At 38.4% G+C, this 14,926-nt stretch overlaps 1 protein-coding gene across 1 annotated transcript in view; it reads right to left on the reverse strand.

Moving 5' to 3' along the window:
* LOC117216025 (basement membrane-specific heparan sulfate proteoglycan core protein-like) overlaps nt 1-14,926 on the reverse strand; it is a 127,941-nt gene that overhangs the window by 26,531 nt on the left and 86,484 nt on the right. Inside the window, exons 3-5 of the mRNA XM_033462566.1 lie at nt 14,532-14,742; nt 14,052-14,163; nt 12,716-12,894 (exon numbers count right to left, since the gene is read on the reverse strand). Coding sequence (XP_033318457.1) covers nt 12,716-12,894; nt 14,052-14,163; nt 14,532-14,742 — 502 coding nt within the window. The remainder of the gene's footprint in view (nt 1-12,715; nt 12,895-14,051; nt 14,164-14,531; nt 14,743-14,926) is intronic.

Raw genomic sequence — 14,926 nt, forward strand, 5'->3', positions numbered from 1 at the left:
CGTCCGAGATCCGATCAAACAGCTTGCGCGTGTTATCAAGTACCGACGTCGGCTCGTCACGATCCAATTAAATCGCCATGACGTTGTATCGACGGAGATTTGTTAAACGAAGCTTTTATAGGAGGAGATTCGAGTTAATAGAATCGACGTTGGTCGAGGCGGTGATTCGTATCTGATATCAGTCGGAGGAAACAGCCGTTTTCTTTCCTCCTTGCGGGCATTCGTTGACAGCAACCATTTCTCGTCGACGAAATACGAGGGCCGATTTCGTATTATCACGGCTTGTCGACGTCATTCCGCGGCTTTAATTATGCGACTGGCGTATCTTGCGGCAGCAACGGAAGTTTGCCATTTATTGCTTTCACCGCGTTAGCCGTGTCTCTCGTGCCCTGTACCTGTACACGCTGCCCCTCAGCGTACATCTTAAATGCGGATAACAGTTGGCTTTTTCCGCCTTCTCGAACAGAACAAGTGGAATTCCGAGAGATATCGTCGATCACAGTGATCCCTATTTTTGCTATTTCATTGAGCACCTCTTAGATCGCTCGCTTCTTAGCTTACCTTCCGATCGATAACTATTTCATAAAGTACTTACCTTTGTGTAAGGTTTAATTATACGAAGTACGTCCGTTTTATTGTATACGCGCGATTATTTTTGCAAATAAAAAGAAATATGAAAAGAATGTTTCAAACATTCAAAGAGGATTAAAGAGGACAGAATCTAGCGTACTTGGTTCCTTTTTCGTAGATGGCCAAGCAGAGGTCGTAGGAAGGTGACACTCATCGATCCGCCTCGGCGTTCTCTACGAGAAAGTATTAACCTAGCGGTGTCGAAAAATCATTAGTTTAGAAGATATTTGGACTTTAATTTGTCAAATTGAACGTATATAAAAGACAGAAAAGCTGCGAGACGATATTGTCGTGTCTACGTTGTCTCTGTCTTTCATACTTTCAATTTGACAAATTGAATTGTCACATAAATTTTCTGCAAAGATGCCAAGACTATTTTATGAAAAACTATACGATTTCATTTAAAAAAGACGCATATGTTACCTTCGTATGACTTCTATTTTACCATCTACGGAAAAACTAATTCTACCAGATCATATCCCCTTTGATACCAACTTTTGTCTGAAACATTTTTTCCATATTTTTGATGCTTACAAAAATGGTCGCATGTATGCGCTTGAAACAGACATATCGTATATACGTGTACAGTGTACATGCATATACAATCGAGAAGCGAAAAAAGATATTTTGTTTGCATGTCCTATTTTTTCTCCGACTCGTTTCATTTTTATATAATGAGAAATCTGTATCGTCGAATCTGCTAAGAACGGCGAACTAATAAAGCAAAGTAGATAATTAATTGGTCGGACGTAAAAGGGTGACTGTTTCCAAGAGTTTTAATTTTTATCGTTTTGTAGGAGCTTTATGAACCTTCGTAGGCAATATAATTATGACCTTTGGCTAGTATTTTGCATTAATTAGCGATTCCTTCGGTTGCTGTACCCCGAGGCTTTAGCTAAGTATGTATACCCCTTCGGAACGAACTACGTCACCTGCCAAGACTCTTTCAGACCTCTAGATCCATAAAATGTAGACGGTTGTCTTGTTGACAAGCTACGAGTTCTTCTTCTTTTCGTATCTTCTTTCGTCGTAGGCGGTTCGGCTAAAATACGATGAAAAATTAATCGTATACGACTTCTTACACTGTAAAACGCTAGCTCCTTTGGTCCATTCGGCGTGTTCAAATTTCAAATCGATATCTATGATGAGTTTCGAGGAGAATAGATCGTAACACCTTACGTGACTCACCCTGTATCACATATATGTGCTTTCGTCCTATGTAAACATTTTGTATTTACGTTTATGTCCATTATTGGGGACGTACTCCCGTTTATCGTCATCATCTCTGTTAATAAACATGATAGACACATACATACATGAATCGAACGATAGTTTTGTTTCATTAAATATTTAACCCAGGAATCCTCAATGAACGAATTATCGTGAATTCGTTTCGATTGTATTTAAACTTTGTAAATCTTTCATAAGAATGTGTATAGTAGGATATACAGTATAGAAGACACTGAAAAGCCGTATCGTATTATTAGACGCTTTTTTGGTTTCGTGTAATTATAATTGCATATTACGCCAATGTTGCATGTTCATGTACACAGTACATCTCATACTGCAATTTCGATGAAATTATTAACCGATTAAAGCGAGGGGTGAATTGTAAATGAAGCTGTTGTATATAACAGTCCTTACGAAATCTACCTATCGGGATAATATCCGATTTTATTAAATATACTCGTACGTTGCTCGTAATCCGATATTTTGCAAGAAAACTGGATCGAATAGTGAGCGATGATAATACTGCTACTGACGAGGGAAGAATATGGAGAAAATTTATACGAGAAACAGTTGTTAGAAAATGTCTTTCCTTCGTTGACGTTTTAATCGTTCGTATACAAGCATCCTAAGATCGTTAAGCAAACACTATTAGTTTGATTGATCGATTAATTGTCAATGTTGAATCGACTCGTTGTGAGATTCAACTTCCTATAACGAACATCATTCAGCGTTTCGTTTGAAAATGAGCTTCAAGTCAGACGTAAATGTAGCGATGACGCGATCAACGCCTTTCTGATTACACTTAGCAAGCGGCAATTGCATCGTCCACGATGCAATTTGCTATGCTACGATGCTAAGGCTGTAACACTTTCCTCCAAGAAATTACCAGCGAGCTTCCGAAGATATCTGGAAAATGGCTCGATAAGCAAGTTAAAGCAGTTAAAGTTTTCCAATTACTGCTCGCGACTGTTTCGATTTCTTTGTTCAGTTGATCTTAATCTTGTCGTGTAATAACGGTTTTGACACGTTGTCGGTGGTCACTGCGAGTCACTTTACTTCCTCTTATTTGGCTCGAATATATCGCTCATACCCGTAGAATTCCTCGAATTAAAATGTCCTTTTTTAAATTAAAATTAAATATCTTCCTTCTATAGCAATGGCCACTACGATTTAATTTGCTTCTGCTTCGTAAATATCGTTAATCGAGAGAAAGCAGGAGAATCTAATTCGGTGTAAGCACGTTGAAAGCGAATTAAATAAAATTTTAATCCCATTCGTATACGATACGAACGAAAAATGGAAAACTCGAATCCAACGTTTCTTCGACTTTCATTTTTCTGTTTTTTTTTTTTTTGTTCTTTCTTTAGTTACCTGATCGTTCTAAAGCAAACAATCAGAATGAAATAACTATCCCATTATAAGAATAAAGTCGCAGAGGCTGAAAACCTTAATTAAAGCGAATACGGTGAGAATCGAAACTGCTTTCTCACTGATCCAATGATTTGCATAGAAATAACCGTTCCGCGTATGAAACGAAAGAAACAATAAAGCGTTCATCCTAATCAGGCCATCAGACACGTAATCGGACCGAGCCCGGGGGATTAGACGTGCCAAACGTACGAGCTTCGGGGGCAGTCTTTCGCCTTTATTAAATTACACTCTGCTCGAGCTGGTATCATAAATACGTTCGCAATCTTTTCATGGTTCGTTCCGGTGCTGCACGTTGACCTATCATCCAGCCTGTTTTCGACACGATTATCTCTCACGCAAATCGAGCATAGACCCACCTTAGCCGTAATTCATCGACCGCGTACGGTTCGTGTCCCAAAATGGAGAGTCGAGTAATTGCCAAGGATCCAGCAGATACTGCCTCGAGAATGTGACGAAGATCGCGTCAACTTAATAGAAATCTACCGTAAACTAATGTCTCCTCGACTAATTTCAAGAGCGTAGATCGTTCGAGAATTCGCCTTTCGGAATCATAATTTCACGATTCAAACGCGGAAATATGTTTTTCGTTTATATAAACACAAGTACATAAATGTGTGTAGTTTGCATGATCGATTTTTATTCCTGTTACCGGGCAGCTTGGTCTTCTCCGTTGAGAGACGAAGCTGTTGTTACTTCGAAGATAGCATTTTCGACGCTATGAATTTTAATTGGCTGCGAACTTCTCAACGAAATGTTCCATTTTTCCTTGAAACTTTGATCAGAGATTTCTTTATTGCATCCTGACAAGATGGAATATTTAAACAGTCCCATGGTAATATCGCGACCCGTTTAGCAGATTTATTAGCGATGGAACCAAATTCGACTACTACACCTGACGTTTAATTAACAATCCAAAGTAGCAGGTATGTGATTTTACGTAGTCTATGACTGACATTCGTTACACATATTACCACATTAGGTGGTAATGACAAAATCCCCAATCACTTAGTTGCCAACACAGTACATGAATATTTTGGAAATATCATACGGATTGTTAATTTCCATCGGCAAAGGTACGCACACAACGCCATGTATACATATAATATGTTCTAAATAACATGGTTATGAACAGCAGTTTAAGCCTGGCCTGTCGTAGGCTTATTAACTGTCAATAAACGCGCTTGCGCGGTTAATTGGAGGTTGGAAGTTCATGTAAAACGGATTAAAGATAAAAGAGGTTAAACTACGACCCTATAAAACGCTCGGTAATTAAGCACAAATCACCGTGAAAATTGTGCTTGTTACGCGTAGCCACTCTTCGCAGGTAGAAGGATAGAACCGATACACGAGAAACTAAAGTGAAAAGCTTGCGGATGTACAGTTTCAGCGAAGATAGATGGAGGAGAAGTACCAATCGATACGGACACTCTAGTTATTACTAGGAATCCTAATTATTTGTTTATCTCGTATCGCTATATTTTTTTCGTATCACACGATGACACTCGTACAGATAATTCGAAACAATTACTCACGTCTTTCTAACATTTGTTTCGGTACAATTTCCGATAAAATTACAGCCATGGTGCTCGTGAGATATCGATAAAACATTCCAATTGGATGCCATTGGCCCCTGTAAATTCGAAATAATAATACGAGAAACGAGGAAACATTATTCTTTTAACGGAATCTGAGTCTCGAGCGTAATCTTCTCGGTGTATCGACGAAACCAGAGCGGGAGTACGACAGGATTTGAACAAGAACTCTTCTTCTATTTCATAGCTCTTCGTTTTCTGCGGGATGGAGCACAATAAATCTCGGCTCGTCGTTACGCCATGGAAGACCGTTAACTTTTGACGATGCCTTTCGTACGGTTCCGCGAAACTTCTTTTACGCTGCTGTATTAAAAAATCAAGTTCACCTATACGATAGGAAGTTGGCTTTTCTCTGCTATGTTGACGCTTTCACCGACCTCGTACGTAAAACGCTGTCGATCAAAGGTTTTCCTCATTTTTGCAAACGCGAATAAATATATTCGAAAACGAGTTTCTCATTGGGGAAGGCAAATAACTCGAGCTTACGGTTACCGAGTTTGTAGGGCACTGACGATCCGATAGCATTTCTGTTTTTATATTACCATATAATTCAAGTTGTAGATAGCGATAATAAATAATTCTTGCAAATGGTTTCTTATCAGTCGCCGTTGTGTTCCTTGAACGAACTTAACTCGTGATTTGCACATGCATACCAAGAAGTAATTCCCAACTTTTTCAATTATCGTACTTTTAATTTAGCTTGTGCCATGTGTGTGTCTGAAGATGGATTTTATACGTTTCTTCGATGTAACTTTGGCATAGCATGTAACTGATTTAGCAAGGTAGCCTCGTTCGTCCAAGTTAAACTCCTACAAAATCAATTTGTCTATCTCTTTTTACTTCTTTTTTCTGTTTGTACCGAGAGACGTGTAATAGTAAAATAACTTACTTTTATTTGAAACGCTATTTCCGCCATTTTCCACCAGACTTGAATTTTTCCAAGTAACTTCAAGCTGTCCATTCTTTGGTAACACTGTCTGTATCCTTTGTACTAAACTAATTTACTTTCGATACACTTCGATCGGCAAAAATTGCTACAACTTTTTGAATAATATCAGGATAATGTTGATCGTCCTGGGGCGATGCTATCGATACATCCACAAAGTTAATATTTTTAACACGATTCAGAGGCTATAACTGATAATTGATGTCCACGTGAAACGGCAGACCAGAGTAATTTATAGTGGTACGCCTGCCGATTCCTGAAAAAATTTGGCATCGTTTCAAATCGTTGTAAAGTTAACCGAGCTCGCGCAGATGTATCGACATTTACTGGGTGGTTGCGCGCGCGATTCCGTTGATAAATTGCACGTTATTATTTCCATGTCAGCGTATATGTTTATACGATAATAAATGCACGTTCATATTCTACCGTTGTATTAAATTCCAACTTGAAAAATGCGGATTTGAAGGATCCAACAGACAGCCAGCATGATGAATGTATCTGCTTAATTGTTTGTCTCATTTCTCGTTGTTGAAACGTATTTCGTATTGTTCGCGGAGATTTCAAGGTAAGCTCGACAAACATCGAACGTGAACCAATCAGTTCACGTTTAACAAACCTATTCCATTTGTCAAGGATTAAATTGATTAATTCAAAATTGTTACTTCATTCTATCTGTAGTAGTATATATTCGTTGATTTATCTAGACACCGTCGCACTTTTTATCGGCGTTCTGGACAAAATTATTGCTTTAGAAACGTTTCAACGAAAGAGCAAAGAACGCTACGAGCGTACCCATTAAACGACGAATCGTCCGGTATATACGACAATCGAGTTAGATTAGAACGATTATGAAATTTTTAATGTTTAACCGCACCGTTATCAGGATTCATTCAATTGTATGTACACAATCGTTTGTTGTATAATCTATTACACATTGCCTCGACGTGCATTATTGCCGTGTCAATTATTCACGGGGAATTATTATTTAATAGCTGCTGATCGCTTGTATTATTCCATTGGAGGTTATATTCGATTTTATCGACTTCGATAAAATACAGTTTACGCTAAATTGCGCTGTGCTATCATCAGTTTGATCCCTCGCGGTGACCTCATTTCAGAACTGTTCGCTTTTATCACTTTCGATGGCGACTTCGCTGTATATCACATAATTCGGAATATCACGTTGCTGCTTCAACTATCCTGTGTTTAACCTTCGATTTCTAAAAAAAACAGCTGATTTTAACACCTCTATCGAGCGAATGATTATCAACGGTTAAACGATTACCTTTCAACGGCGGAAAATAGACCGTCCTTCTAATAATAAATTCCATGCTGTAACGAAGCGACGGAAATTTGGTTTCAAAAATTCGGCAAATTGGACGAATGAACACGGATTACTCTTTCACTCTATCGATGCTACTGACGTACGCAATTTGACTGTTTTAGTTACGCCGGGTGCGTGCTGTTTCGCGTTGAAATTCAATGTTTCCCGCGCTAAATAAATCCCAGCTGTAACAATACTCTTTACTAGGGCATGAAACAGTAAATGATTTTTCCGCATGAAAACCGTTTGAATGGGCACGAAGTATGGCCGTATGATGCCTCTGACTTGTTACTGGCCATATAAAAAAGCTCGGATACCAGTAATGTAATAATTCTTGCACATACAGTGCAAAAAATGTCAGCGCAGAAAGCTTCGAGTCACGCACGGCCTGATCGCATCTGCTATGAAACTTTCGTGTAAAGCAATTTGAATAATTCTTCTGCTACACGTAGAATCTCTCTCGGAATACTATACACCATAAATTAACTTCATTGTAACGATTCATAGGCGGAGAATTAATTCTGATTAAATCATTTCTGATAGAATTGAACGCAACGTTTCTGTCGAGTAAAACGTATCGGTGGGGAATGTTGCAGGGATTAGTGGGAATATCGAAATAGTTGAAAATCTCATTTACACATTTTACCCGACGTTCAACTCTCGATCGCGTCTCGTTGTTAAACTTTTACTTTGTACGCGGAGTGAACCACGGAAAACAAATTATTGTGTTTTACATTTAATCAACTACGCGTAAACGTCGTTTGCCTTCGCTTGCACAATACTAGCAAACGATAGAATAGGAGATGCAACCTGAGCTCCGATGTTTCGAACGTGTCTTCTACAGGCAAGCCCAGTTATATCAAGCGAAAATAGGTGTCGAAAATTTGAGTATCTATCTTGCAGCAGTATCAGATTGCATCGGGTAACTGTACAAATTAAGATGGAACTTGAGCAAACGATTTGACGAATAGCAGCGACATTGAAACACGTACACCAATACCATCTCGATAGTGAAATATTACGCTGTGGATATATGAACGAACCCGGGAATTTCGTACGAATGTTCATGCGAGAGCGATAAAGTTTCGAAAAGCGTAAAAGAAAAATATGCAGGCACCTGAAAGTCTTGGATGGACGTGACTGCGTGTTTCCTAGGAATGTTGGTAAGGTGCACCTGAAGAAGCAGAGTTTGTAAAGAAGGGTGAGGGTGGGGGAAGAAAATGTGAATAAAAGAAGTTGCAAAGTAAAATCAAAGGGAAAGGGTTAAGAAACCAGACGATTCGTGTTTCAACGTAAAAAAAAAAACTGAGTTACGTCGTGTTACGTGTCGTAACATCGACAATTATCGCGCCATGAATCGATTCGCTGTTCCGGTTTCATCGAAATATATCGAGAAAGCCCTAGTATAAATCCCACTATTTCATCGTATGGAGGATGAGACCTAAGCGGATAGAGGCATTAAAAGATATCAAAAATGCATATACAGCTGACAATGCTAAGTGCTAGGAACTCACGATAGTTTCTGCGCAATTCCGTGGATTATCGCGCTATTAAACTCGTACGAACAACTCGATGTGAATGGAAATCCTACGAGACGCTTGATTGGATCAAATAAACCTTCCACGCGTGTGCAACGCCTAATTTCGATCCAGATTGCCAGTTAATAGGTTTTGACAGAGAACGGATGAAACTGTACACACACCCTGTAAACTAGTTACACATAGCGGTACGATATGAAACGTCAGAGAACTGACGTAATTCCAACTCGCAAGTTGCAACGACTACGCGCATTAACTGGCCGCGCGTGTTTTAATCCATTGCCCGGCATTGTTTCGATAGGAAATGCGTCTTCCCGAAGAAAGTCCGCGTTAAAACGCAACAAGAGATATTATCTAGGACTATTATCCTCACGCGGCTGCTACTGCTATAAAACCATAGTTGATTGTTTCACGGTATACGTACTTACGTATATGTAATACACATATATATAATATTACACGGAGAAGAAACAAATCTAAGAAAAACTGATATTTCCTTTTCGAATTCCATTTCACTTTTCTTATTTTCATCGATTAACATTGCGACGATGGAAACATCGATATTCCGCTTGCTATGAAATGCACTCCAACGCTAAATATAGAGGAGAGTGGGGTAAAATGAAACGAGTGGATAAAACGAAACATCGATGTTTCTCTCAGATAAAATCTGCCAATGAGTTAGTCTATAGTGCCGTGTGACATGAGACTATTCTACTAAACAGCCTTTCCAACAATTCGTGGTCGACCATATAGACCCATGCGTTATTTTTCAATTGAGAGAGTTGGATTTTTCACTGTTGAAGTTTCCATATTGTATTGACGTTTCGATTATTTTTTTTTTTTTTTTGTCAACTGTATTTTGAAAATTAACAACGATAAACACATATTGAATCCTATAGTGGCTACAGTATTTCCTTTATACTCCACCGTGCCTTCTGTATTGAAGAATGTAACATAACGCATGGGAACACTAATCTCCATTGAATTGTACTTTTTATAAGCGTCCTCTAGAGAAAAAAGAGCAACTATTCGATATGCAGCGTGAATCAGTCTTTACCTAGATGAAAACGTTTCTAAAGGGAACGTACGTGACTAGCGCATTGTTTAACGGCATTAATGTATTCCACAGCGGCAAAAGCAGGTCGAAAGTGAAGCTGAAAAAGTATGGAAAGATATTAGCACCGCTCCACACGATCATTTTAACGTGGCGATCGTTGGTGTACATGTTTTGTACGTTTGCGTGCTTCGTCGCTTGGTATTTAAATTTGTGTACAGCTACCAGAAACAACGTAAATATACATCCAACTCTGCCTAACCTTCTACGATCAATTAGAAGAGATTTTCACGTAATGATATCTTGACAGATATACATATTGTTAGATGGTAGATACCGTTGATCTGATGAAACTACGTGTTCTCGGTGAAACATGAAAAAATAGAATTTATCGTTGTTGTGAGATTACTAGAGAAAATAATATTTCGATGAAATATTTTTCACGATAGAATTAAATAATATTCGATATCATAAAATTCGCTCCTAAACGAATGAAACATCTACGTTTGGCAGATGGCCTACAGTTTCAGCATAATAAATCTGCGTTATCATACGCTGAAGTAGATTCGCGTGTCTAGTATTTTAAAAAGGCTATTCGCTATAATATCACATGTGCAATGTACTTGCACAACGCGAAGTGGGATTGATCTTCTTTCACGGACGGTTTTACCGAATTAAAGTTGGAACGTTTCAGGATTTAGAAAAAATTCAGCGCTCTTCTTAAAAGTTCCTAATGGACTCGTCTCTCCACTGGATTTCGTTCTTCACATCCGATTCTTTAACAAAGATGAAATGCAGGCTACGACTTTAAGCAGAAGAAAATTATTCGTCGGATTTTTAATTGGTTCATTGGTTAACCTCTTAACCTATGAATATTCAAACGACGGTGGAAAATGAGGAGGAAAGTAGAAAGGAAGAAAGGAGGATGATCACGGCTTTGCCAAATCTGTGAGAAAGCTTCTCAAAAGCTTTTCAACGATTGATAGAATGCGATTATTTATATTATAATACAATGTTGTTCGAGTAATACGCACTTTGCTACATTTCCATTCATTGGAAAACTAAATTGCCAAACGTAAAATATTATCTGTTTTTTTTAGATAGATTTTAACGTCGCGTCAACTGCACCTATGTGGTTTTTAGCGACGACAATGTGAGTAGAGAGAGATTTACTAGTGAAACTTTACCGAATAACGAAACATGAGAAATAATATTATAAATGATATTATAACTACCGTGTACACAATCTAATACACACAATATTATACTAACCATAAAAAGAATCTTTTAAGCCAACAATTCTTATTCGGTATTTACGCAGAAAATGGATACGGATACAATAGGTACATTATGATGATGATAATAATTATTATTATTATTCCGGATAGGTCAAAGTATCAAATACATTTTTCGAATGTCATATCGCAAAGTAGTTGCTTGTATTATCTACGCAAAATTGAAGAAATGCACTTCGGTTTGTGTGTGTTGCTTTATAACAGAACTTCTCTAAATTATGAACTCTCGTTAAATTCTGGTGCTCTGTCGTTGCTTTCTCGAGACTCTTATCCTCCTCGCGAAACTCGCTCGTTAGAATCCCAACCCTCTTCTGACCAACTGACTCGTTTACGACTTTTCACATTTCTAACATTCAGCCTACTAATGTGAAAACTGATACAAAACGGACAAACCTTTCGATAAGAATCGACTATTTCACTATATCGACGATGGTTCCGCCATTTGTTAAAATGTATTTGCGAGAAGCCGAGGATTATTCGAATCATTTTCGTTCGAAAATCGTCCTAAATAATAATTACACAACGAAGTTTCCACTTTCATATCTTCGTAGCTTCTTTTTATTCTTCGTGTGTATCTCGCGTAGAAAGAAAGGTACCATTGTCATATCGGGAAACAGAACAGGCACTTGCAATTTTATTTTTTCTCGTATTACAGAAAGCTGTTGAAACCTTTCTGTTGCTATACTACGCGAGTATATTTATACATTTACGCGATTCTTTCGAATGCCTAAAAGGACAATGGTCCGCTAGATTTCCACTTTGGACATACGGCAGTGGTATTGAGTTTATTGCCTCCTATAGAGCACGCGTGATGCCAGAAGCTGATGATACCGACGCCTGCATTCTGCCGCCCCTTTTTACAACCTTCACCGTTTAGTTTATCTGTGGCCCGATTTCATCTCGAGAATTTATGACGTTCTCCAAGTCCTGCTTCCACGCTATTCAAGGATTCGTTTCGCAATTCCTACTCGAATAGCATCACGGTAATATTCGACGTTTTCATCGAAAATCACGATATGGGTACATTTAAAGGTGTCAGAAGAATATAATGTGGTTTCGCAATATACAAAATATGATTCACGGTACGCGAAATATAGAACGTAACCTATCCGAAAGTAAATTTATCACGTTAGAATTAATATTTCTCCGTATTACGTACAATGTCGAAGGAGATACTACGCGTTTGAAAAATTTGATTTGTTCGAACGAAACGAACATAAACAAATGAAAAATGTATCATTCAGCTCGTTTCAACGCCGGGCTTAAAAATAATTCGAAATACAGGGAACTGGTATTGCGCGATAATTCGTAAAACGTTTCACCGTTCTTTCGGATTTTAAAGCTTTGACAATATCGATTTCCAACATACTGTGTTACAGATATGTTAATGGTAATTCGTTGTCGTGTGTTAATTTCGACCAAAGGATGATTATCGTATGCTATATGTATATTCGACACAACGGAGTAAATCGCCTATTCTTTCGTTCCATTCTTTGATTCGATTCGTTCGAAAAAATTGCATCGTATGATCATTTAAGGTGGAATAAAAGTATCTTTCAAGATTTTTGTGAAACTCGCTATAAATTTGACCGCTGTAGCGGTTTCGTTAGCCGAAGAATTTACGTTCGATGAAAACGATTTCTCCGGGAAATTTTTATTATTCCGACTCACCCACCATTGAGTACGTGGACTAGAACACTGGCTGACTCGGCCGCAGACGGGGCACATGTGTAATTTCCAGAATCAGCAGGTAACGCCTTTGATATTAAGAGACGCGACGTTCGCGTTTGCTTCTCAGTGACTACGTTGATACCTCCCCTTTGACTGTAATTTACCACGTGATCACCCTTGTACCTGCAAATGTAATAACTTTCTGTTAATTAAAATTGTTTGAAAATGTCAATCGATGCTTTAGCTACGTCAGACAACTTTCCTCTTATTGCGTAAACGTACAGAGATTTTCCAGGGTTTATACAAAGATACCAATAATTACATCGTAAGAACGTATGAAATTTATTTACCTTTCGATTACGTAATCTTGTAATTCGACGATTTATGAGGAAAGGTAATACTTTGTTAGGAGTCGTGAATTCCATTATAAATATTATTATATGGAAAGGCAATTTGTTTTAGCGTAATATATGTATATCGAAAATAATCGTTGGAAATTCATGGTAATATTATACTATAATAAATTTCACAGTGAGTAAACTGCATATTAATTTTGTAATTATACGACGTTACTGGCAGTACGTTTCCTGAAAATTTCTCTTTTAAAAGATGCGCGACCATTTAAGTGGAACGCATTACATTCTAGCAACACGATAATACATACATACACGTACATATACGTTTGGTTCTGAAATAAAACAGATACGAAGCAACGTATAAATTGGAACTTGGATCAAAATAAAACCGAATTTTCTCATTTTATTCCCATCGTACGCGTAGTTCTCTCGTCTCTGCGCGTTACTGATATTAATAAATGCTGATAAAACGCGACAACGAATACAGTGAACTTGAAATGTCAATGCGGCGAGGAAAAAATAGAAGAGTAGGCAAATGTAACGAAATAAAATAAAAAAAAAAAAAAGAAAAAACTAGGAATATTACAAAACGCCCTCGTTCGAAATGAAATCGGTAATTAAAGCGCTCTAAATTTACACTGAAGTTTGTAATCCTTGATCCACTTTCGGCCTCTTTTGCTTCACCATTCTTTATCAAACAATGAACTTTTCACAGTTCGATCATTCAACCGTTCAATCAACAGAGAAAGCAACGAGAAGAAAGGAAGCAATTCCGATTCAACGACGATTTTCCATCTGCCAATCAGCATCAGCGGTGTTCTACGTTCATTTTAGCATGTAATCGAGAACCGTCTCGATGAATCATGATGGGCCCTCATTCACGAATGTTCGTTCGTGTTACGCGGCGACGCGACGCCATCCTGCGAATTCACGGCATTTATGTTCCCGAGTAAATCGAATTCGCGAAAGTCCAATTAAACTTACCAATAAATGAATGACGGCGGCTCAGGTGTCTGCAATACTATGCAGGTCAGATTGATGTCGCTTCCGCTCTTGATGTACAGCTCCGAGTTACCGTTGATCTTTGCCTTCGACACTAACAACATAATCAAATCGACGTTAGATCGTTGCATCTTCAAACAGCTTGTAAGCGTATTACGTCGTGATATTGTCGGCGACACGTTAAACTCCCATTTCATTCGTTCGCCGATCCTTCGGGAAATAAACGACAAAGCGTTCGTATGAAATATTAATATGCGATTCTACCGGCATTGACATACACTTGCCGCGTTCAAACTGAAACTTCCTTTTAACGTAACGACAACGTAATAACCAGTTATTGTGCCAATTGCAAGAATAACGTGTACGGAGAAACGTTTATCGAAGTAACTTTGTCGCGTTCCCTTAATCAATAAGAGAATTTATTCTCTACAAATGCGGAATATGCGTCAAGCGTGTACTAACCTACGACGCTCAAGTTAAAAGCTTGGCTGATTTTCGATTCGGTTGAAACCTGACACTCGTATGTTCCGCTATCGCGAACTTGCGGTGAACTAATCCTCAAGGTCCATTCGTCAGATCCGTCTCTGTGTAACGACTGGAAACGCTGGTCGTTCGTGTAGGTTAAGATTCCTACGGTGAGAATGTGCAGATCTCGTTTCCTGATCCACGAAACCTGCAAACGAACCGAGAACGATCTTTACGTGACTCGTTTGCAATTCTGGCAGATGTTACGACAGCCACGAAAATCGTTGCATTTCGTAACATTTTTGGAATTTCGAACCCATATGGATATCGATTTGTGGGAGGAAAAAGGCGTTAGTGGAGCAATTACAGAACTGAAAAGCAAGGGACGAGTA

This window comes from Bombus bifarius, unplaced genomic scaffold (genome assembly GCF_011952205.1).
Source record: "Bombus bifarius isolate JDL3187 unplaced genomic scaffold, Bbif_JDL3187 scf7180000007973, whole genome shotgun sequence".
Classification (NCBI taxonomy): Eukaryota; Metazoa; Arthropoda; class Insecta; order Hymenoptera; family Apidae; genus Bombus; species Bombus bifarius.